The sequence below is a fragment of the Tyto alba genome, unplaced genomic scaffold (genome assembly GCF_018691265.1).
Source record: "Tyto alba isolate M040663 unplaced genomic scaffold, T.alba_DEE_v4.0 Super-Scaffold_2, whole genome shotgun sequence".
In the NCBI taxonomy this organism is placed as follows: domain Eukaryota; kingdom Metazoa; phylum Chordata; class Aves; order Strigiformes; family Tytonidae; genus Tyto; species Tyto alba.
This window is the reverse complement of record NW_024881282.1, coordinates 37,762,300-37,787,414: the sequence shown is the minus strand read 5'-3', so window position 1 is coordinate 37,787,414 and position 25,115 is coordinate 37,762,300. Positions and strand designations below refer to the sequence as shown.

The window sequence follows — 25,115 nt, the reverse complement described above, 5'->3', positions numbered from 1 at the left end:
AATTTTATATAACTTAGAGCATCTTACAGTTACCATGACTGATGTGGTAGTAGATAAAGAGTCTTTCTTGGGTAGTCATTCAAGGTAAAATAAGTGACACCCAGACACTGCACCACATGAGTCTCAGCATGATTTTCCTTCTCTCCATTTAAACTGTAGAGCTTTAAGGTCAAGCAGGTCTCTGAAACAAATTTGATTGATTGTATTAAAATCAACTCGGTCTACGTCAGACATTTTAATTGTGCTTGTACAGATACTTCTGTCTAGAGATATAAAATATTAAACACATAATGAATAATGCAGCTGTCTTGCAGCACTGTGATCTTTATGTGAATAAGGAAGTCATAAATTGCCTGGGTATTGAACTAGCACAACACTTGCTATTATTTCTTCAGTGACAGCTTATGCAGTGACAAGTCGCATGATGTAATGTTGAACATTGTATGTTTTCTACAGAAGAAATGGTACTTTTCCATCTCTCACTGCAGGAACAGAGCTGTGCATTTGTCTGCTCCCTGGCAGCTCACACAATTGTGTGGAAAGCCAAGGTTTAATGTAACTCTGCACAGCACTGTGCAGAGGAGAAGTCAATAGATGGAGACATCCATGTGAAATTGCATCTTGAGCCATGGAGAGAAAATTGAAGATGCCTTAGGTAAAGAGCTTTTCATTAATGACCTTTGACTTCTAGACTCTTTCTTTGAGAGTGCAGTTCTCTTCTCTCTCTTGCCACGTGATGACAGTATCTCAGCTGACTCTCCTTAGCTGTTTTTTCTTCTGAGCTCCAGCTACTGCTACCATGCTCTCCTTACTTTTCCTCCTTACTTTCACTAGTATAACCTGGCTTCCTGGCTGTAGTCTGACCTCTGGAAAATGTTGCTTTTGTCCCTCAGTTCTTTCCCCCATGAATGTATTTTCCTTTCATTTTTAGGTAAATATAGATATTTCCAATATTCTTCTGAAAACATCTCTGTTGCTGAAGTTTCAGTTACACAGAGTTTATGTCCTTTAATCTTCAAGATTAAGATGGGTTTATCATTCCCATTTGCCATGCTGAGGACTGGGCCCTAGTATGGAGCATTTCTTCTTTAAAGAAAAAACTTTAAAAGGGGAGAATTTCACTTTTAAAATTAATCACCATGGCAACCTTTACAGTGAATTTCCAAACATAGAAAGTTGCCTTTAAGAAGCATGCTCGTCTAAGAGAAAGGTGAGTTTTTACAGCTTCTAACAATGTGAATATAAGATTTTATAAGAATCAGTTAGAGGAACTTTTATATACAGAAAGGATAAGTTTTATGATTCTGATGATATGTGTTTTTAAGATGCTGCATGCTAACTAATCTTATCATAATGCTGGCTTAAAATAGACTTGGAGAACTAGATAGAGCCTGGCAGCAATACTTGTAATAAGAAATCACTAGATCTCATCTAGGTGAATTTACAGTTAACAATTTGCCAACATTTCTCTCATACTTAAAACACTATTTTTTCCTTTTCCTAGCTCTGGTCTGCCTTTTCAAGCATATTCAGAATCTTATTGGGAAATACTTTTTTTAAATCAAAAAAGGAAGTAAGGTAATGGAATAGAGGGGGGAGAAAACAAGTCACTCATGCATTCAAAGAAGAAAATCCCTCACACATTACAGTTAAGTGAAATGTAACTTTAGCAGTCATCTCTGTGTTCCTCTGATTTATCTCAGTACTTAGATGGATTATTTTATATCCTGTTATCTGTGTGTGTTAGATCCAAGGAACATGGAATTTCTTCTCCCACTGGAAATTCCACAGTGAAAACATTGTACATCAGCTGAAATCTTGGTATTTTCCCTGAAATGGGAATTCTGGTGTTTCATTCTGAAATCACCAAAATAAGAGCATTTTAGAATGAAACTTTCTATGTCCAAAGGAGGTGTGAGTCTGGGAGAAGGAGCTTACAGACAGAGAACCTCAGTATCTGTTCAGATTTCAGAGGGTGGTAGGGAGGCTGATGGACTGGCTTTTAAGACAGCCACTTTTAATCAAATTGCAAAAATATCATAGAAAACATTCTGCTAAAAGAATTCCAGTTGTCTTTACCAAGGTTGAATATAATGATTCAAAAGTGTGTCAGGGTGTGGGGGAGTGTTCCCTGAACTGCATGTAGGGGACGGGAGGGCAGGTCAGCAGAGGACTTTCCTTTTCTCCTTTCATGCCATCTGTGATTGTAATTGTGAGGTCTTGAGTGGACCACGAGTGGCTGGCAGAGCTGCTCTGCCAATGTCTGGAGTGGGCACGGTGAGCTTCAGCCATGAGCTCACCACCTGGTTTTATTTAGCTGTGTGGTCACTGGTCCTGTCCCTATCTTGGAGAAAGCAAGCCAGTTCTGCTGGAATTAGATCTGGGTGATGCTGTCAGCACTCCAGAAGTATTTTTTTGTGCACTGCAGTGCTTATCTGGAAGAAACAGATTATAAAGCACCTCTAAGCAGGGGAAAGCTTTGGAAAGACATTTAAAGTTTTATTTTATGAATGTAACAAGTCATTTAAAGGTGACAGCCTCAAGTTCAATACCTCTGTAGTTCAATTAAAAGTCAATGCAGTTAAAAATAAGCTCAATTACTGAATTATTCATGTTATGTAATATCTTTAGAAAAGTTTACTTTTAAAGTTAGCAGTAAAGTTAGTAGCAGTTATCTGAAGTGTGTGTTCTTTTGATATCTTTGCCATCATATAGTGATATTTTCATTTCATGTGATACGTGAATAAGTAAAAGATTGCCTTTTGTGCTTTTGTAATGGAGGATAGGATCAGTGTGATCTGAAGGGCTTTTTTTTTTTTCATGTGTACAGTGTCCTGTCAATAACTTTATTTTAAATTTCAAAGTCTGCTGAAAGCTTGACAAGGTGTTTGGTCAGTGAGTAGCTCAGCAAGCAGTACATTTACAAAATACCACTGAGGCATGGGATTGTGTCGGCAAGAAAGTCACGTGATTGCAAGTTGAACAAGAATCTTTCAAAAATGAAGCAACTGTTGTGAACTACCATGACCGAATTTCTGAAAAATTAGCTTAAGTATTGACCTTATGCAGGTTGTCAGATCTTTTCCTTTCCCAAAGCTTCTGATAGATGGGATTATAGCTAGGTCAAAATATTTCCCATAACATCTATCAGCACGTAGCAAAACCTAGTACATACTCTTTTTACTGAGAAAGTTAGATTTTTGGATTTGCAGCTGTCAAAGATGCATCTTTATTGCCATGTTTTTACTGACAATGCATGTTCATTTCTATAGAAGGGGTAAACAGTAGACTTTATGCATAATAAATAAGAATTGTAGTTTTAAAATTGAGGAGAAGAGATGAGCTGTGGCATAGTGCAATAAGAAAGGGAGAACAGAGCTTTGTTTCATACATATATAGTCTCTTGCACTTCTATAAATCAGAAAGAAGGTAGTCAGGGAATTATCACTTTGTATGAATTAAGAACTTTTATGGTCTTTGTATTCGCTGAATGTGAATTTAGTGTCAGGGAGAATAATCACAGAATTCTAAATTATGTATATTCACAGAGATTGGATTAACGTAACTGCTCTGAGATTAGTTTTTTCATTGAAGATAATATATAAAACATTTTAATAGAATCACAGAATCGTAGAATGGTTTGGGCTGGAAGGGACCTTAAAGATCATCTAGTTCCAACCTCCCTTCCACGGACAGGGACACCTTCCACCAGACCAGGTTGCTCCCAGCCCCGTCCAGCCTGGCCTTGGACACTTCCAGGGAGGGGGCAGCCACAGCTTCTCTGGGCACCCTGGGCCAGTGTCTCACCACCCTCACAGTGAAGAATTTCCTCCTTCTGTCTAATCTAAATGTACCCTCTTTCAGCTTACAGTCATTACCCCTTGTCCTATCACTACGCCCCCTGATAGAGTCCCTCCCCAGCTTTCCTGTAGCTCCCTTTGGGTACTGGAAGGCACTGGAAGTTCTCCCCAGAGCCTTCTCTTCTCCAGGCTGAACACTGCCAACTCTCTCAGCCTGTCCTCACAGGGGAGGTTCTCCAGTCCCCTGATCATCTTCATGGCCCTCCCCTGGACCCACTCAAGCAGGTCCACATCCTTCTTACATTGGGGTCCTCAGAGCTGAACACAGTACTGCAGGTGGGGTGTCACCAAAGTGAAGCAGAGGGGGAGAATCATCTCCCTCAACCTGCTGGTCATGCTTCTTTTGACCCTGTAACATTAAATTCTAAGAAGGAAAAAGCAGTTATAGAACTGATAACAGCACCAAGTATCTTGAACACATTTGAACAGCAGTTTTCAAAACTTATGCTTACAAATCATCATTGTATTTGGTCTAATACTTAGGTTCTGATGTATTTACCTATAAAGTGGATTCTTAACTGGAAAAGCTAAGAAAATAAATAAAGGCTCGATATTGTTGACAATTACATTTTCTTTATCTTGATTGGTTTAGATTTACTTTTTAAAAGTCCAGGTGAATACCTATAATTGCAAAATACATTATGAAAAGTATAAGTCTGACAGTTGTAAAGGTAGGGGGAAAACCAAATCTCAGCAGTTTATGAAAAAGGGAAAGAGTGTAACAATCATTTTTTTGCCATGGCTTGATCACTGACGAAGGTATTGTCAGTAGCCATAAAATGAAGACCATGTCTGATTTTCAACAAGGAGAGATATCACATAAGGAGACTGAAAATGTCATGAACACTATCAGGAATTGAAAGGAAATACTCTCTGACAGATTATATTCTTATCTAATGTTTCTTTTCTCACAAACCTTCATCCACTGCAATTCTAACTCATCTACTTTCACTCCTAGGCACATAATATACTTTATTGATTGGGGCATTAAAATAATCTTTGGAAATCTATTTCCAGATTGCTGTTCCTGCAATTGTAATTATGACTGCTGTGATCCATTAACAGCCATTTGTAAGCAGGCTCATATTGCTTTGTAAATGAAGAAAAATGTTTCTGGTTGATGGTTAACTCATAGAAATTTAACAAGAGCATTATGTCTAAACTCAGCCTTTTCAGGATTTTAGGCTTGTGTTCATAAAGGTTTAGAAGGAAGAGATTAATCCAGTTGGGATCCACGATTGTTGATGCCATTTTGATTCTGGGGCTTAGATCTAATATGGAGAGGTACATGCTGCTCTTTCTTTCAGAGACTATATGATAGCTTTATGGAGTTCTGCCTAACCAGGCATTCACCCAAACAAGGAGTGAGTTAGGTAGGTTGGTTGGTTGTTCTTATGTTGTTGGTTTTTGGGTTTGTTTTGAGGTTTTTTAAACAAGAAAGGATTTTGCATTTGGAAGGCTTTGATTTTTTTTTTTCTTTTTTTTTTTTTTTTTTTCATTGACCAGCCTGCCTGTCAGTATTTGTAGGCTTAAGTGCCCTACTAATGAACTTTACTTTTCTCTTGGTTTCTTAATACACTGCTGCTCTTGTGTTTGAGTTTTCTCTTTGTGCATGTTATACCATCATAGGAGAAGAGTACATAACTATCTTTGTTCAGAAGTTGTGTATTGCTCAAAGATAGCCTCAGTTAGTGACATGTTAAGTTCTTCTCATAATCACTGCTAACAAGTTGCAGGGTTGTATAGGCAGTTTTGGTGATGAAATTTCAGTTTAGGAATTGTTCATGAAGACTGCGTTCTATACATCTGTTGAACTATATGTTCTTGACTCTGGGCAAAATGGTATCTGTGAAAAGAAACAGTCTCTATTTAACTATCTCATTGTTTTGAATCCTCAAAACTCCTGTGATATTCAGAGCAAAGTCAGCATCATTCTGAGACTGGAATATTCTTACAAATGTAGCTTTTAATATATTTGCAATACTTACAAATATTTGCAATACTTGTTGCATACGTATTGTGATTTTTTTACTTTCTGTTTATGGTTTTGAGAATGAATGAATAGCAATAGGACATTGAGTGTCAGAGGTATGAGTGAAGAAAGGAAAAGTTTTATGCAAGACTATTTGTGAATGTCCTTTCACTGCAAAGACATCAGTCACAGGAGCTAATGTAGGCACTTTTTATAGGTTCTTTCTTATGTCAGTCTAGTTTAGATGGATTCAGAAAGTTTGTGTGTCTTCTGTGACTCCTCTTAACCTTTAGGAACATCAAGCTAACATCCAGTGTTTTATGTAGTGCATAAAACATAGCTTAAAATCTATCTTGCATACTCTGCATGTTTTTTCTGAATTTCTAATGTAACAGTGAATTATTCACACATGAAAGAATGGTGGGCCTTGCCCTTGCACAAGGCTGTTATTCAGTAAATGAGTTAGAGCATGGACTGCCTTTTACAGAAACTAATCTGTATGTTATAGACCTCACACCCTACAGTGTAGTTACTGCATTTTTATAGCCTCCTACCATTTCTTCTGATTCTGCTATAAACATCTCAGGCAATTAAAATGGTACCGACCAGTAGAGTGCTTCTTTCCATCTCTATGTACTAATCTGCCAAATTTGGACAATCATTATGTTATTATAGTTGTCTTTCAGAGCTTATTGGTCTTCCATCAGAAATATAGTCTAGCTCAGAAGTGAAACAAGTAAGACCTGTGCATTGTTCAATCCAGATCAACATAAGTTGAGAACAATCAATTGGATCCCTATGAGGAACGTATATACGAACATGGCAGGTTTACATATTCTTTTCAATAGCTTCTTGTTATTGTTAATTGCCTGGAGTTTTGCCAGAAAGATGAAGTGGCAGATGAACACAGTTTTTCACTGGCATCTGCTGCACACTACAGCTGCCATCCCTTCTGGGGATCACCCTCACTTTATGACCATTTAGAATGTTTGGCACCACAGCCTTTATTATAACCAAAAGTATTACTTGCCAAGAGAAAGTGTGCTGGAAATTAATGCTGCACGGAAGAAAGACAAGTAGTGCACATGCCTCAAAATTTCTGATATAACTGGCCCTTGTTAACATGTCTTTTCCATAGAAGAGGCTGATGGCAGACCTAGGTGTTTCAGAAAGCATGGCTGTGGAGGCTGGTGCTTCTTCCTTGCAGAGCGATGCTTGTGTGGGCTCTGTTAGAGCATGCCACAGCACGTCCTTCCAGCACACAGGAGAGCCCCGTTCCCAGGAGGGGGTGGAGGGCTACTCAGCCTCCCTACAGCTGAGCTTCAGCATCAGACCCTGGACATGTGAAGTGCTGGGGCCTGGGACATGCCCATGGGTCCCAGGCTGTAGGAAGAACCTGTATGTCCACAACGGACAGTTGATTCGGAGGGCAAAAACCTTCCTAGGTATTGGACTTGACCCAGCATGTGACCTGTTTAGTTACATATACATCTGTCCAGATGCATGTTTACTTTAAAAGTGTTTTATTCAAGTAATATACTTTGCTGCAATGTGCAATATAAGATGATTTTTCCCATTTGGGGGAGGGTGGAGAAGAAGTAATGTTTGTTGTCCTTGGCCCTGCGCCTGAAAATGTTAACTGTATAGGGCCTAATTAAAATTACCATCAACATAAAAGCCAGTTGATGGTTAATAAAACTATTTGCAGGCAGAGAGTATTTTGACACCAAGCCGATAAAGGGCCCCATAGCTGGGGGACAGACTGGATGAAGGCAGGAGCGCGCGTTCTACCGGCTGCTTGTGAGGTCCCCAGAGAACGTGGCCGGGGCTGGCCTGGTGCTGGAGCAGAGAGAGACTACCGATGGTGAACCAGTCCCCCGAAACAGGACATAAAAAGACAAAGTTAAATTAAGCCTAGTTGCTGTGCTGAAAATCGTTACTGTCTGCCCCATGGAGGCAGACACATTCAGACGTATCCTGAGCTATCTTTTTTTCCCATCTGTGAAGTCTCCTGGGTTTTTTCCTGTTTCACAGATGATGTCTCAGATTGATTGCACTGTTCTGCATTATAGAGAATACCCGATTAAATGAGATAAAATGACACTTCTGGTATTTGAAACGTAGCAGTTGACATTATAGCAGCACATTAAGATGTAAAAAAAAAAAAGAATTCTTTGCTTTTAAATCTACCTACACACAAAATATGTCTGCATGGCTAGTGCTTCACTTCATTCTTCAGCCAGTAAAACGCATCTGGGACATGACTTGGTGTTTTGTTTCATGGGGCACTGTGCTTTGCCCCGATGTTTGTACTACATATCACTGCTGGTATGTGTCGTTACCTTTTACTGTATGCATATGAGCAAAAGGCTCAAAATCAGTGTAGACAGGTTTAATGAGAATGCTCTTGATTTTGAAAATCAGTGTAATAGCTAGTAGTTAAAGAAAACAATTTTGAATGCAGTGCTTAACACAAGTGAAAGTAAATTTTAAATCATCTCAGTGTTCTGAGTCTATTTTGGGCTAGAAAATGTTGTGCATATATAGTAAAATGAATAAGACGAGTTACTGCATAGTTTCGAAATCAGTAAGTGCCACTTAAGAAGACAGAGACAATCTTCCAATTTTTTTTAAAGAAATAGATAATGCCTCAAAGAAAGATGTGTTGACATGATGTTATTTATTGTGACAGAAGCTGAGATATGAATCGATTGGGGTTTTGTATGAACCCACATTCATTCTAGTGCAAGTCTATTCCATTTGCTTATGGAGACAGTGACTCAAAAGCCAGAATATCCAATCCACAGAAATTCTAATATTCTTGCAATTTTTTTTCTTTGAATCTCTTTTTGAGCACTTTCTGAACTCACTTTTCAACATAATGCTTAAAATATTTCTATCAGAATTTGCTTCTGGACAGTTCAAATATTTCATTTTTGCTGAAATACTTGTCTTCACTGTATTATGTTTTATTATTTTGATGTGTTTTGCTTTCTGGTTTTAATTTTTATGTTTTGAATTATTTTTTTACTGTGTATATTATGGTAACATTAATTGATGATTGGTATTACAGATGGTGTTTCAGTAATTGAAATGATAATTGCTTTTTGGCTTGCTCAGAGGCAACTGGTAATCTAACTGATAATTTGTATTCTATTTGATATGTTAGATTACATTTTTCAAACTGTCAAGTCATTACAAAAAAAAAAAAAAAAAAAGCCAGGATATTCCAGTCCAGATAAGGTCAGATTTATTTTATAAACAAAATTTTTTGACAGCAGCTCTTGAATTTGGGACAATTTTTTTTTTCCTAACAGATTGACAATTTTTTGATAGAGAAACATTCTACTGAATATGTTTTATTAGCCTGTTTTTGATTTCTGTTGTGTCTATCAGTTTACAGGACAAGGTATTCTTTCTCACTGCTATTTTCATACTGGGGCAAGTAAAGAAACTTTATAATTTTTTTTTTTTTCCAAATTACTCTTCAGAATGCATGTGGTTCTAATACTACTAAAAGTCCAGTTGTAACAATAGAGTAAATCAAAATAGATACTAAAACAAACAAAAAGAGAAAAGTAATAAACACAGCAGGAAAAATGCAGGAAACCCCAGTAGAATTCAGTCAGCTGTGATGGGACAAACAACACTGTTTGCAGCTTGCTGGGTGAACTGAAGGGGGACATATTTTATGCACAATTGTTAGGCATTTATGCCAGTAGCCTGGAAGATACAGCAGCATACAAGCACTATACAATGTGTTTTATTTTTGTAGAGAGGAACTAAATAAGTAATTGCTAGACAGAAATAAAAATACAAGACTTATAAATTAATCAAATTAGGCATCTTGGGGAAAAATGTTCCATTTATTCACATGGGCTCATACGACTTGCGTAGGTAGCACCTTGCATTTGGCACCATGGTCCTGCAACATGCCCATGAAAATCACCAGTACGTCAACAGCAACCACAAAGAGCTTTGTATTCACTTAGCTAAGATTTTCTCTTCACTCATGCCTAAGGAAGACAAATGCTTTTCCAGACTGTCATGTAGACTATTAAAGTAGGACTATTATGACTCTCTCCAAGACATTTTCATGACTTCAGGTTGTTATCTTGCATCTCTCTGAGCACTATGGGAGTTTTTCAGTCCTGCTAGATAATAATTGTTGAATGCTAGCTTATTGTGATTTAATAAACCACCTTTGGGGCTATAAAAACAACCCTTTGATGGTGGGCCTGAGGTAAGCATGATCTTTTTATTCATTAGGACTTCAACAGTCTTAAATTAACTCTGGCTCTGGATGCAGTTATACCACAAGTAACGTAGCTACTTCTGTAGGGGAGAATAAGCTATTCTGGACTAAAGCACATTTGCAAGTGTAAACCTATGTCTCCCTGGAGTATGCACCTCTTTAACTGTTTGTTTCTAAATCAATGCAAACAAAGCTGCATAAACCTAGCGTGTACACAAGCCCCTTCTTCATGGAGTCCTGGTTCTAGTTCAGACATGCCTTTGATCACAGTTCAAAATGCAGATCCTAACACCACCAGTGACTGGCAGGCATGGGGTGATACTACACTCCTCCAGCTGAAGGAGGGTAATTGGAAAAAAATAATACAGTGACCAGTAATGCACCTTTGTGAAGATCTGGTTTGCTGATACAAAAGGGCTGTACAGTGATGCTCTTACAGAAGTGATAAACATGAGAACTAGAAAGCAACTGAAGTGGGAAAAGATGCAAGATACAAATAAGAGAAATAATGCAGGATTGTTTCCTGCAGTTCTTGCTTGACATAAGGATCTAAAGCAGGTGGGTTAGGAGGGAGATCACTGATTCAGTGGAAAATTGCCTGAAGAGCTGGCAAATGTGACAGGGAGGCAGAGCCAATCTGCAAATATCTGGGGACAAATGAAATTACAAGGGAAAGGACAAAACCAGAAACATCATTGCGTCACTTTAAATCCTTGTTGAAGGCACAGCCTGAATATCATGGACATTTCTAGTGCTACTTCTTGAAACTTTCTTAATGTGCGATTCAGGTCTTCATTTCTTGAAAAAGGAAAGGAACAGCAAAGGGAGTGACCAGGGATGATGGAAGGTATACAAGGCCTTATTGGTGAGGGGCAACAGTGTAAACCAGGTCTTCTAAATTTGGGAATAGAAACAACAGAGAGGAGATATGATAGAGCTCTGTAGTATCATGAGGAACAGAGAGGTGAAGGGAAGTGGTCATTCATGATCTCTTTCAGTACAAAACTTTGGGGATTACATGTTTCACACAAAGAAAAAGAGCTATTCCTTCACAGGCTGTATATTTGAGTTCTTTGGTTTCTTTCCATGGAAAAAATATATATCCTAAAAATTTATGTAACTTCAGAAGCCAGCTGCACAAAAATTTTGATAGAAAATGTGAAAAAAAAGTAACATTTGAGGAACAGTTTCTGAAACTACTATGGGTCTTGAAAATCCTGTCATCTCTCCAATATTTGGGAGGGAGTAGGGGGAAAGACCATGCAAAGTTTCAGAAAACTGAGCACATGTAACTTGTCAAGATACACAGTGCTAGACTTTCCCTCCAAAAGGTCCAGTTCCAGGAAAGTTTTGTAAATAGTAGCTTTTCTGATTGCTTATTTAAAGGTTTGCAGTTGTGGAGGTTTTTTACATCTGATGTAGTCAGAAGTGTTTCAACATTTTCAAAGCTGTACTTGAAGCATAGTCTGGGTTTAGATACAATTTTGTGAACCATTTGTTACCAATCTCAAGGGACTTGATGCTGTGTTAGAGACGTGTTATTTAAACTTCTGAAACGGGATTTAATCTAATGTGGGAATCCTAATGCTGTTGTAACATTTTCCTCCAAGTTGTAGAGAAAGATAGCCATGCTTTTCTGGATGTATTTGTTATCTAAGTAGGGTATAGGGCGGGGAAAAACAAGGGAACTGCCTATAGACTGTGCTTTCAAGCATGTGTACAGAGGGCAGCAGGTGAATTTTTCTCTCATGCTCATTCATTTCCACCTAGGATTCAGAGCAAGAAGAAGAGTCCATCATGGCATCAAGCACAGCTTTCTCTCTGCTGAGTCTCAGATGAAACCGGGTTTGCATGAGAAGCCTTTTATGTTGCTTGCCCTTTCTGAGCTCCCCCTTATCAAGGCTAACTTCAAAATGTGAAAAAGCTGAAGCTGTCTGCAGACCACCATTGACTTTAATGGGAAATGTGGCAATTTGCACAAAGTGAGGGAAGAGCACTTAGCTTTTTGAGGTGGACAAATTAGCTCACTTTTTCCTTTCCTGGGTGTGAAAGCTTAAATAATATGTAATTTTCCTGTTTATGTACTGCACCTTAAAGCCTCATTTTCTACTCTCTGCCCATGCTTCCCAAGTGCTTCCTTATGACCTTGTTTACCTGTACCTTGACGACTGCAGGCTTTCCAGAGCTGTTTTACTTTTTGTGGACCTACATGACACTGCACCTGAAATTTTCTTTCTCCCTTCTTTCTCTGTGCTCCCCTGCACTTGCTTTTCTCTGCAAAGGGCTTTGAAGAATGTGTCTACCTCAATCTGCTACTAAGGCCTCCACATAGGGCTGAAACAGAATAAAAGACCCATATAAAAGAGAGAAATAGATGGAGTAATTTGTCTCCAACATGAACACTGACACTCTGATGATACCAAACCTAAAGGACTTATGGCACCTGCCAGCAGCAGTTTGTTATCCCAGAGAAGGTCTACAAAGTGGCTCAGGGCACTTGAGGCTAATTAAGAACTGTTCGCTAATGGATTGTTTATACAGCTTTATAGCTCTGCATTGCATTATTATTGCTTATTCATGTTCATATTCTCTCTGGCTAGAGACACACAAATCAGGAAGGAATGTATAAACATATGCCTGTACTCCAGAGTGGCACAAGGTGGAACAGAACTGGGGCTGACCCAAACCTGACAGTTGTTACAGGGAAGTGCCTCCCCAGGTGGGGAGGTGTCTCAGTCCCGGCACAGTATAATTTGGATACAGCACCTTGGTGAGCTCAGTTCTTGCACTAGCGCCGTCTCCACTGGTACCAGAGCCACTCCAATAGTGCAGCTGTGCTGGGTTAGGTCCACTGGGTGCAGGTGTTGCTCTGTGCAGAGGTGCATGGTGCACAACACCTGCTAGCCAGGGCTATGTTGTGACCAAAGTGGATGCCCCATCAGATGCCTTGGCAGAGTGACTTCTGAGTAGCGCAGGATTTGGTCGTTCATCACTGTAGCATCTGACTAGCTAACAAAACAAATACCACCGTCACATAAGATTTTGCATGCAGGCACACTGTAATGTTTTCTACTTCTAGTAATTTCTCCCTCCTTTCTCTTTTTTATGTTTGATTTTATTGCTTCCTGACTTGGAAGTATTTTAATACTCCTCTTTTAATGTTCTCATATGCAGGTTTTGTCTGGAGCATTATAAATTCTTTGGTGTCATAAGCATACTAGCACTTTATAAGAGGAAAAATATGCTCAATGCAAAAGACATACTGCTCTGGAAAACTTTATTATAAAAGGACATAGCTGGGAGCAATAAAAGTTAGCCAGAAGCAGGATAGAGGCTGCTTTTCCCTCCTGGCAAACTGCACAGCTGAGATGTGTTGGTAGGAAAGGAGTGAACGTGTTTCTCTTACATGAACCTGCAAGCTCAGAGGCATCAGAGGAGAACAAAAGGGCAGCAAGAAGAGCAGCTCCTCATGGAGATAAGAAGCTTGTATGAGAAAAAAAGATAGGAATATAAGTGAGGTAGAGAAAGGCATGTGAAGATTTGAAAATACAGAGAAGGATTTTTGATGCATGGAGGAAGGGAAAATAGCTGAGTGGAACATATAATACTTGAAGGCTCAAATCTCGTTCAGCTTCAAAACACTAAACTACTTCCCACTGTTAAATTCTTGGTTTGCAGCCAGCCAGGTACAGCTGACTGAGCCCTGTCCAGAAGCCAGTCCTCCAAAGTGAAGTCAACTGTGGCTAGTGGCCAGTATTTAAGTCTTTCACTTGCGTTAGCACTGCAGCTCTGGGTCAAAATGGTGCTTGGGGTCCATTATATTAAGCCAGAGGGGGAGGCAGGGAAAATTTCTGGATTTTGTAGCATCTGTACTGCCTGTCAGAGCATGCTGGTGTGCTCGTACCTGGCTACTGAGGCCTGCCAAGCTCGCTTAAAAATGACCATGCTGCAGGGACAGGTACAGCCAGAGGCCATGTATCCAGGCATGCAAAGGTACTGGGATTTTTGTGTCAGCAACTATACTGCCAAGCCTGAAGGCAGGAGAAAAACTCCACCAAACACAGTTAACTGAAGACCCAATCTGCAGTATACTGCTGGACCACTTGTTTTTCTTTCTAGATGTCTTGTGTGGGCATTGTCACACTGCAAAAAGTAATTGATGTCAACTTTAACATCTAGTCTTGAGAGATCTCTGTGCTGCTTTCTCACATCTCTGACCCGCTAACCCCAGGATTCATCAGCAGTGTGGGTTATTTCTAGGAAGAATAGGGGGAGTTTACTCTAGAGCCTACTGAGTACCAATAGTTCACCAGGTTTTCATCTCCCGTAAGTTGCATGTACTATTCCCAATGGATTTTATACTTCTGCTTCCCCCTCCCTTTGTCTCTGCTTTTCTGCATGATATCTGGGGATGTATTTTTACCTGCTGATACCTCTTTTAAAAGGACTTTCACCCACATGAAAACAAGGTAATACCACAGTTTACTGCAGTATTACTGCCTTACATTTTTGCAGACTTCTAGTTTAACAGAAGAAATGTACATAGAAAAGCAAGATCTGGTCTCTCTCTGGGAAAATATGAAATGGTAATTAAATAGGACACTTGCATCATTTTCTTGTATCTGGTTCTCATGAAAATAAAGGAAATTCACTCTCCTAGTCAAGACTTCTTATTCAGAAGTCTCTATTCTTCTTATGCAAAGAAAATGACTGCAGTGGCAAGGAGAGTGGGGTGAAGAACTCCCAAATATATTGAATATATTGGTGACACACCAATATATGTACCATACAATTTGTTATAAACTATGGTAATTTTTGAGCACTTTTAATATCTCCAAAGAATAATCTGTAAAATTTCCAATAATGCTGGCACATTCTTTCTCATGTAGTTTGGTGTTATAATTTTATAGCACCTCTGTTTAGTGGAAGAAACAAAAGGTTCCATATAACCAGAGTCACATTGTTGATTGAACCTAATTTTGGATGTGATCAGTTTGCAGAATTTGTAGTTCTTAAGAATAACAATCTGGCTGCAGTATCCTTTATTTTGATGTCTGAAAAAAAAAAAAAAAAAAAAAAAGTGCTGCACATATTGTTTAGGAAGCTGAGTCACAGCTGCACAAGAGTTTATAGACTGTTTTTGGAATGCAAAGAAGCAATTTACTTGAACCTCAGAGAAATGTAGCAGTCCATTTATGCTTGGAACCAGTTCCTAAAATAGATCACTCATTTCATGACCAAATGAAAGCACAGCCTTACTGAGATCCATCTAGTAAGTATGTACCTGTGCCGGGTTCATGTTTAGTGTTGGTAGAATAACTTACTGACTCCATTGTAACCTTCAGAGGCATGGTTGTTTTAAATGATATGACAACCAGTGGTGATACTAAAAGGAAACAGTTGTCATTAAGTTTTTAAAACCTTAGAGATAATTGCACGATATTTTGAGCATCACGAGGTTTTAGTGACTGCACAAGAAGCAGAGAGCTCATTTTACAGCTGGGGCTTAGCTCCTCACTGTGTGAAGCCCCTTATGGCTAAACTATATGGCTAACATGGTAAAGGAAATGTGTTGTCCAGGCATGCTCATTGTCATTCTGTTCATGTGGATTACTACCCTGCCTTTCCCAAGATGAATCAACTGAGTAAGGTGACTGGGATTTACTGGGATTTCAACAGTCTTTAGAAACATCTGGCAGTTACATTACCCCTGTAACTGGGAGGTATGTAAGTAGTTGCTGCAGGAGAGTCCTTGTCCCTTCACATTTCTTGCAGGAGATCAGCTATGGTGAAGTGCAACAGTCAGGGAGCAAGCATGCAGCTTTGATTCTGAATGCACAAAGCCATCTTAGAGGAGAGCAATTTGCACAGCCTTTCCTCACATGTGCAACCCCACTGTTTTCACAATTGGCTTACAGAAGTGACAGCTCTCTTCCCCCAGTAGTATATTATGGATTGAAGTGTATTGAGATTTCAGAGATTCAAAACCTCTTCCATGACCTGGAGGTTCACATACATTGACTTCCAGGGGAACTGAAAGAGCAGAGTCCTTAAGGCACTCTTGGACATTTCAGTGAGGGATCCCTTTCACAAAAATGAGCAATCTTATCAATGATGTCTAGTGATTATGAGTGACTTCAAGTTACAATGCGCCTACAATATCTACATTTATAGCTTTTAGGGTCTCCTTTTCCATCTGCTTCTCAGTTTCCCCATTTATATCTAGTTAGGGTTTTTCATTTGTTTTTTAAAACAAAGAGTGGTTGCTGAGAAAAGCAGTAGGTGTGACAATTAAATTAAGCATAAAACAGTAGCGTAGAATTATCACTCAGCTTTGTTGCCCAAAAGAGATTGTTTAAAGGTTTTCACCAGAATATGCCGAGAGTAATTCAAATGAAGTTGGAGCAATTGCATCAATGTTAACATAACCAAGTCAGAATCAGCACTTTTTATTGTAAGATAGTATTTCTTTATAAGACTGTACAATAGACACATAAGAAATTTCAACTTTGCTTTTCTTTTGGGGAAAGTAAAGCCTCTTTTTCATCACCAATTCTATTTAAAAATTGGTTATGTGACAAATTTGAGAATATTTGATGTGAAATACAATTTCCAATGTTGTAGTTAATGTTTCACGGGACTGGTAAAAGTGGAAATGTTTTTCAAGCTTAAGGTCATGTTATTATTGTTTGTAGCCTTAGTTTTTTCCTCAAAACAGGCCTTTATTTTTTCCTTAAAAGCTAGTTACCACTTGAAATGTAGCATCTTTTCCATACAATGAGACTTCCTAACACTTGCGAATGCTCAGAAAAAATAATTATCACCAAGTTTTAAACTGTTGATCAGAAAACTGTCATTTAATAAACTCTGTGGTAGTTACCTCATTAATATCGTCTTGTGTGAACTGTGTGGGTTTTTTGAAGGAATGGAAGATAATTCCTCCTGCAGACCAGTAGTGCAGTAAACCATGACTGTGTATTAATTTAAATATCTATTAGTGTGGATGACTTTGGTGTCTGCAGCACAGTACCAAAGATGTTCACATTTTTAATTTTCATAGAAAATCCATGTTTTTATGGCTTTTTTTTTTCCTTCAAGAAGGCTGTAACAGCTCCATTTTAATCCATGATAATTTTTATATTTTAGTTATTCTGTGCTAGTGTCTCATATCTAACAGTACTAATTCTTATTCCTGTCAGGTATAAGTTTATCTATTCATGGGGCTGAAAAGCGTGTGCAAATCTGCCAGAGGAGAACTGCAGAAAGCTACCCAGTGTCACAACGTCTGCCCGTGGTTGGGCATCCTTCACTCCCACAAGTCAGAAGGTCAATAAAAATGGAAGCTTCATCTTCTGGATCTAGTATTTCAGCCGTCACTGGTGGAAAAGCAAAAACCCATCAGCCAGGTACCAGATTTGCCTTGACACCTTTTTCAGTTCCATTTCTTGTGTGATGTGCCGTGATGTTGTGAAGCTGGTACTAACAACATTGGGTCATGCTTGCATGGAGATCAATCTGTTGATCATCAGAGCTGTTGATTGATGTTTTGTCTGCATTTGGTATGTTTTCGTCAGTTATAGATTATGGGGAGCGACAACAGTTGAGACAGCTGAAAGTGGGAAATAAAAAGTAAGTTTAATCATAAAAAAACATACAACATTTAGAGGTACCGGAAATGTTAATGCAGAGATCTTTGGGCTATTGTTTTTTAATACTGCTCCTCTTACAGATGTTTAATTTTGATAAGCCTTGAGCTAATGATGATGCGCTAGAGGTTACCGGCATCCCCCATGGAACTCAGTAATTGACACTAATGTTGGTTTTGAACAAAGATACAACCCAGGGCATAGATCAAAGGCTTGCTGCTAGAATGCAAACAAAAACTCTAGATCTGAAGGAGATTTTACAACATACATTAACTGGTTAACAACATGAAACTTTTAAAAAGAAAGCCATAATCTCCTGGGAACCATCTAATTGACATCATGAGTTCATCCCTTGTTATGTTAATTGCTGGAGCTATTTCAGAAGTATCTTTTCTTGTAACAGGGGAGTACATTTGTGCTGGTCATGTTCAGACATTCTTCATAGAGAAAATTAAACTCAAACTTTCTTTCCTGAGTAAAGTAAATCAAGGTTACCCATGAAGTCAGTTTTGTATCTTGTATATTGATTAATCTTCCAGCATTGCTGCAGAGCAGTCTATTTGTGTGCGACAGCATGTTCTGCCTGCAAACCTTAGCATGCTTCCATTATCTTTCAGATCTAGTAAATGGCTTAATTTTTGTAGAAGTTGAAAATTTAAATTATTTATTAGAGGTTGCTGTGCAGGTCTACTGCCATGAGTTTTGTGCACCCATACTATTTAGTCACCATAATCTTTGGCAACCTTTGTCAACATAGATTAATTAGGAATTTACAGTGAGTCATAACCATATGCTTTGTTTATTTCAGTTCACTTGTTTGTCCTATTTTTTCAGCTTCTGTGGTTTTTCTTGGAAGTACAGAAATTACTACTACCGAAATAATGTTGTTGCTAAAGATATATAATCATGACTGCAGTAAAAAGATTGACAAAAAAACCCTGCATCACAGTTTGTGAAAAAAGTATCTTGAACGTGCATGATAACTGTGTTTGTTCCGAGCTGCTACACATACTATATCTATGTGTTGATAGATATGGCCCATGCTTTAATACTAAATAATGTACAAGCAACATATGCTGGCTCTGATTGAAAAAAATATTCCTTTTTAGGTAGGCCCCAGAGTTTTCCTAAAGTGGAGCTTATTAGTGAGCATCATTTGGATGATGATTCTCTGAGGAATTTAGCTTTCAGTACTGTCATGAGATTAGTTTTGTCTATCATATTCCACTCTTTAGACAATAACAGCTTCTATGACTTACAGAGAACATGCTTGGCAGCTTGGTTCAAACAGGCATTTAGTATTACGTGCTTCACTGAAGCTAAGAGGAGTCAGTAGTACCCAGAGCCTTAAAGGCTGCAGATTTTTATACGTATGTTGTATGACAGGAGTGTTCTCTTAACCAACTTACAATGTCTTTGTGTCATCTGGAATGAAATATTTTTGTGATTTGGGTCTGGTTTTTTAATTCTGTATAGGAACACTACATTTGTGTCTGCGTCCAGGTTTAATTACAGCCATTTGAGCTGTATGCAAGTGAGATTATGGTCAGGCAACAACAGTAATAAATAGCACTCTTAAGAGAAAATCTTAATTTAAACCTAAAATCATATGTTTTTCTTTCTTAGTCAGCTACAAATTAACAGTTGTAGCTTCATAAATAATTATCATAATACACTAGTTGACCAATGGCAGTACCTTATCTAAGGCTATACATTGTAAATAGATTGGTATTTAAGAGAGAAAATGTTCTGACGTATATTAATTACTCAGGTAACAGATCTTACACCACCATTTTCCAAGCTACCTTCCTGCTATTGCATACAGTAAATTCCTCGGGTTTTGTTCAGCCTAATTTTAAATAGCTCATACAATTTGGGTTCTTCCTTCTGTTGGAGTGCTGTTATCACAATCAAGTAGGTCTCACCGTTGGAGTAGTACACATTATATTCAGTCTGAAATTTCCTTTGTCCAGTTAACAAATACTCTGAACATGAAGACAGTCTGGCATAATAGATTGTACAAAAAGGTATTCTGAGGACTTAAAATGGCATTTCTACTTCTTATCAATTAGAGAGGCTAGAACTGTGGAACGAAAAGATCCTTGATAAAATGAGAGACTTACGAGTGAGTGTATTTTTTCCCTCTAACAGCACACTGCTTCTGTTTTCTGCATACTGCTTTGTTTCCCTTGGCCATTTTTCTTCTTTCCAGAATGGCACCTTTTATTACTTATTATGAATTCTTTTAAACTGACACCTGTTTCCTTTGACTGACGTTCATAGGTAGCTACATGCTACGGAGAAAGAACAATAGATATTGCTCAGTGTTACAGCACTCATTTTCAGTTTGCTTCCCTGACAGTTTTATTTGTAGCTGATAAGGAGCCTGAGGGTGATGACTTCTGCTGTTACTCTGGGTGTTAGTGTGGCTAGCGAACAGTTGTCTGTAATGTGCTTTTTAATAAATAAATAAATAAATAAATAAATAAAATTAAAAAGACATCTTGTGCAAGCTTGCAAGGAATTACTGCTCAGCCACAAGCAGAACCTCAACTTCTGAGCTCTGATCAGAAAGCATCAAGTAACTGAAATGAAACACAGAGGAAAATGGAGAAATGAGTGGAATAAAATGGCTACTAATGGTGAAGACTCCTGATACCTCTGCATGTATGCCTGTATGAGGAAAGTTCCTCTTAGAAATGAGAAAAGCAAAGAAATATAAAGCAATCAGATGGCAAATTTAGATGCAATGATATTAAGGTAAATATGCATTCCTTCCAGAATTATAGAGGGACTGTATTTTTAGTTTTGAGAAACCTCCAGTTACTGTCTCCCAATTATGTGAGTGAGCAGTTGTAAGTACATTGTGGCTCAAAGCACTTAGGGCAAACATTTAGCTGATATAAATTGTTACAACTCTTCTGACAATGATATGTTCAGCGTGTCTGTGTTGCACACAGGAGACTTATTTTGAAAGTGATGGCAACTAGAATTTAGGTTGTCTGTAAGAGCAGCAGAGCCAAGTACTGGACAAGCCTAGAGGAGGTTAAACTGTCATCCCAGTCCACTCCCTTCGTGTCAGGGTCAGGCAAATCTCGGGACAATAAAAATGCTTGCCTCACTTCTGACAGCGTTGCACCTTTGCAGGACTTGACTTTCTGTGTTTCTGCCTGCTCTTTCCATTGATATTCTTTATTCCAAATCAGGACAATGTTACCTTACTTCTGTCGGTGACAAATTCCTTTATTCTCAGACTCTACAGAACTTGTCAAACCTGGTTTCTCTAGGAGTCATTAAATTTGCTGGCTGTGGAAAAATTGCCTTATTTAATAAATCTAAGCAGCAGTAAAGTGAATTATTTCATTGTGTGAAACTCTGGAATCTTCTTAGGTCTTTTCTATTTGCAGTGCTTGTTAACAATTGTTACTCATTTTGTAACAACAGGGATTCAAAGGCTCCACAGCAAGATTTCCTTTATGCTTCCTATAAAGATCTCTGGTTAAATTTAATGTGTTTTGAGGTTTATATAGAAGTGTATATATAGTAATGTAGACATCCATTTATATCACTTGTACAAATTAGATCTACAGGCAATCTACACATCCAACAGGAAGGGTTGTTTTTGAAGTAATCTTTCCAGAATTTAGTAAATGTTTTATGTAAAGAGTCTTTACTCTAGGAAACACACAAAAATATTCTAAAAATTTTTGCTTTCAATAGTTTACTGTTCAAAAGATCTCCTTCAAAGCCAAAGAATGGTATTTTTTTGAATGGAGAGGTATATCCATGATATTTGGAAGAACTTTATGTTCAATGGCAAGGAAACATCTGCTTGAAAGGACTGACTTATGGAATCACAGTGGAAGTCTAGTGGGGTCATTTGAATTCAGTGAGAATTTTTTTGGTCAGTCTCTTGCCTTTTATGACAAATACTACCTGATAGATACGTTATAAATGTTAAAGGAAGATGTGTTTGCCTTAGACATGTTTTTCTTAATTTTTGGATTCTCTTTTTTTATTGCTCATCAAGCTGCAACATTTTTGTTAATGCTTGTAGTTATTGGGCATGAAAATAAGAAAAAAAAGAGCTGGTGGTGTTGGCCAACAGAGCAACTGACTTAAGAGGCAGGGGAAAATGCATGGTTCTTGAAATTGTGACTATCAAAATTTAAGCAAAAAATTAAATGTATTTTTAATGAGCTTAGTCACAACAAACTTTGAATCATCAAGGAAGCTAGAACTGAGTCCTTCAAAAATAAGAATTTACTGTGCAAAAGATATCCTTTTCTCATCACAAAATGTGCACATGCTTGTCAGAGTTCACATTTGGTTGTGAATGGTCTTTAAAAGATCTGTGTTAGTTAGATGTGATGTGTTGTTGACATCACATTCTTTTTTCTTTGCTGACTGGCAGGATGTGTGGCATACATCTCTCTGACTAAAAACATAAACTCCTGCAAATAATTCTACCAGAAAGCCCTATTATGCAAGTATTTCTTGGCAGCAAATGCATACATGGTGTGGGAATGGCTGATGTAAACTCACCTGAAAATTTGAATTCACACTGACATTAGCATTGTTATCTTACTTGTCTCTTCTGATGGGTGCATATAGAACTTCCATTTAGAGTGAAGTATGGAAAAAACAAGCAGATTTCAAAAAGTTTAATATTCCCTTATTTAGGCTAATTTTCCTATTACAAAAAGATATGTTTACAAGAAATGCATCTATGCAGAAAGGACATTAATGTCAAAGAAAGCAGTCTGCATATTTAACTTTTCTCTTTATTTACAGCCTGTGTTCAATACAATGCAAATTTGATGCATCAAACAAAATTTCTCTCATGTCTGTACCTCAAACATGAGCTAGACAAACATCCCTGCTGAACACAGAAACAGTTAATTCTCTGGCCTATTGGTGCTCTTGGACCCTCTGCAAAGCTCCTAAGGAGAACAGTTTGCCTCAATTACACGGAAGATCTTTTGTCACTATTCTGAGTGATGGGTCATCACATGGTGAATATGTGATACTTTGATTTTAAGAGCTGAGCTAACTAGCAGATGATGCAGAGCCTGAAATCTTCTACCACTTTGCTTAGTCATTCAGACCATTTAATTCATCACTTTACTTTTCTCGAGCAAAAGCCACTTTGAAAATTCCTGTTCCTAAGCTAAAGTCTCCTAAAATGTTTATTCTAACAGTTTGGAGAAAAGTTTTGAAAACAGCATGTTAAACAAAGAAAAAGCTAGAGGATAAAGCACTGTTTTTAATGCTAGCTATCTTGTTTAATTTAAAAATACTTGATTTAGGCAGAAACTGGATCCTTCTATATCAATTTGTACTGCATGTAACACACACATGTACTGATCTTACCTGGGACCTGTGCACGCCCTCAATAAGGTGCTTCAAAAATAGTAGTAATAATTTTAAGTGATGGCTTTGAGGGAGTTCTACTTCTCTGCGGAATATGTATTTTTAAACTTGTCTCTTCTCAAAGACTTCTTTTCTCCCCTTCCTGCTTTGATCGGTCTCCTGTTTGCTGGTGTAAAATGATCTTTCATCCTCTCTTGCAATCAATTATGTATGGTACTTTAAAGCTTACCCTCAGATTTCAACTCTCATAGCCTTTGTTATTTTGTGACATGTAGTCACCTCATGAAGGCTGCAAAAGGTCGCTCTTTGTCAATTCTCTTGACTTTTCCACCCTCAGAGAGTTTCCTCTCAAGGGAAAACTTGTCCAAAATAGGAGCAGGCAGCCAGATGTGGCTTGGAACTAAGCAGGGAATATTGCTGATCCCAAAGCAAGGTTATAATGTCCTGAGACCAGTGTACCATAATTGTCTTAAAACAATTAAGAAAATTATTGAGCACTCTAGCTTTTGCTAAAGAAAATAGACAATATACATAAAATTTTGCAATGTTTCTGAGAAAGTGATGACCCATTTTATTTTAAATATAGCTTATCATTCAAGAAGCAATGAGAGAGACTTTGAACAATCAGTTATTGTGTTCCTTTAATGCTTGACTGAAGAATGTGTCTTTTTCTTAGCTCTGTAATTCTTGCTTAAAGAGGATATTATGTAAGCCTCTATTTCTAATGTAAAATATTTCATATATTCCAAAGAAAGTTTCTTGCAAGTAGACTGTCAAAAGATGGAACAAACTAGCTTCTACTTTGGCAGATATGATTTTAAGATCAGAAAAGGGATTTGACTGTAAGGGCTGCACGGCATTACTGATTTCCACAAAAGGTTTGTTCCAGTCCAAAAGATAGCAAGGCCTCTTTCCTAACACCTAACACCAAGCCTGCTGGTTCATTCTGAAATCTCAAAATTAAGCCAGATCTTTCTTTATAATAAAAAAAAAAAAAAAAAAAAAAAAAAGGAAAGAAAGAAAGAAAGAAGAAAGAAAAGCGGAGAGAGGAGAGAGGGCTTGCTGCTTGGGTGAGTAGATATGATACAGGAAAGTACATCTAGGCATCAGAACCCACTAGAAATTCCAATCAGTGCAATGTACTGTGCTGCCAAAAAAGCTCAAAAGAGTTGCATAAAACTCAACATCACAACTTACAGCAGGCATAAGGGCAGCAGCGAAGCATAGGTGGCATCATTTTCGATCTGTTCCTTGTTCCAGAAGAGAATTCCCTTTGGGTCACGCAACCTGCCACCCTTCCCTGTGCTGTGAGTGGCTGGATGTCTCAGGAAAACAGATGTGTTCTCCGAATGCTGGATAACTCCAGAGGCACTATATTTGCTAGTCAAATCCTTGGGGTATGCAGTTTTGAACCATGCTATACTTCAGAGGCCTAATGGAGCACAGAGCATATGCATTTGAGGTTTTCATTGCTGATAACATTCAGGGTACTTAAAACAGAAAAAGGGAGAGGACACTACAGTTTAGTATTTTATTTAGACCTTGCTTTAGGAGCGCATCTAGTGTGAGAAAGGAATTTGGCACCTGTTAGACTGATGGCATAAAGAAGTAACCTGCACTTCGATTAGAGTCAAAGGTTTTTAAGGGTCATCAAAACTGCACATACATTCAGGCCCTTTGTGCTGCCAGAATGCCTGAAAATTATGACCCTTAATATTCAGATGCTCTCCCACTGCTTGTGAAGGAGAGTCTGCTTAATGCCAATTACTGAAAATAACCTCTTTTGGATAGACATCCTGTGTGAACAGCCCAAAACTAGTCCATGCATTTTTATGGCAAAGTGCTCTATTTCTCTTTAGAGGATCTTAGTAATTATAGTCAGTTGCAGGGCTTTATACGAAAGGCCAACTTCACCAATATTCAGAGCAGGATTCCTGCTGCTTGTGAGATAGACTCAAAGACAAATTAAAAATCAAAGAAATAATATTTTTGCACAATCAGTATATAAA

At 38.1% G+C, this 25,115-nt stretch overlaps 1 protein-coding gene across 7 annotated transcripts in view; it reads left to right on the top strand.

The window, feature by feature from the left end:
* The window catches only part of ANO4 (anoctamin 4), a 201,641-nt gene that overhangs the window by 45,124 nt on the left and 131,402 nt on the right, over nucleotides 1–25,115 (top strand). For all 7 annotated transcript variants that reach the window (XM_033010211.2, XM_033010210.2, XM_033010209.2 and 4 more), the window contains exon 2: nucleotides 17,287–17,493. In XM_033010211.2, the coding sequence (XP_032866102.1) occupies nucleotides 17,424–17,493 (70 nt within the window). In that variant the 5' untranslated portion in view covers nucleotides 17,287–17,423. The remainder of the gene's footprint in view (nucleotides 1–17,286; nucleotides 17,494–25,115) is intronic.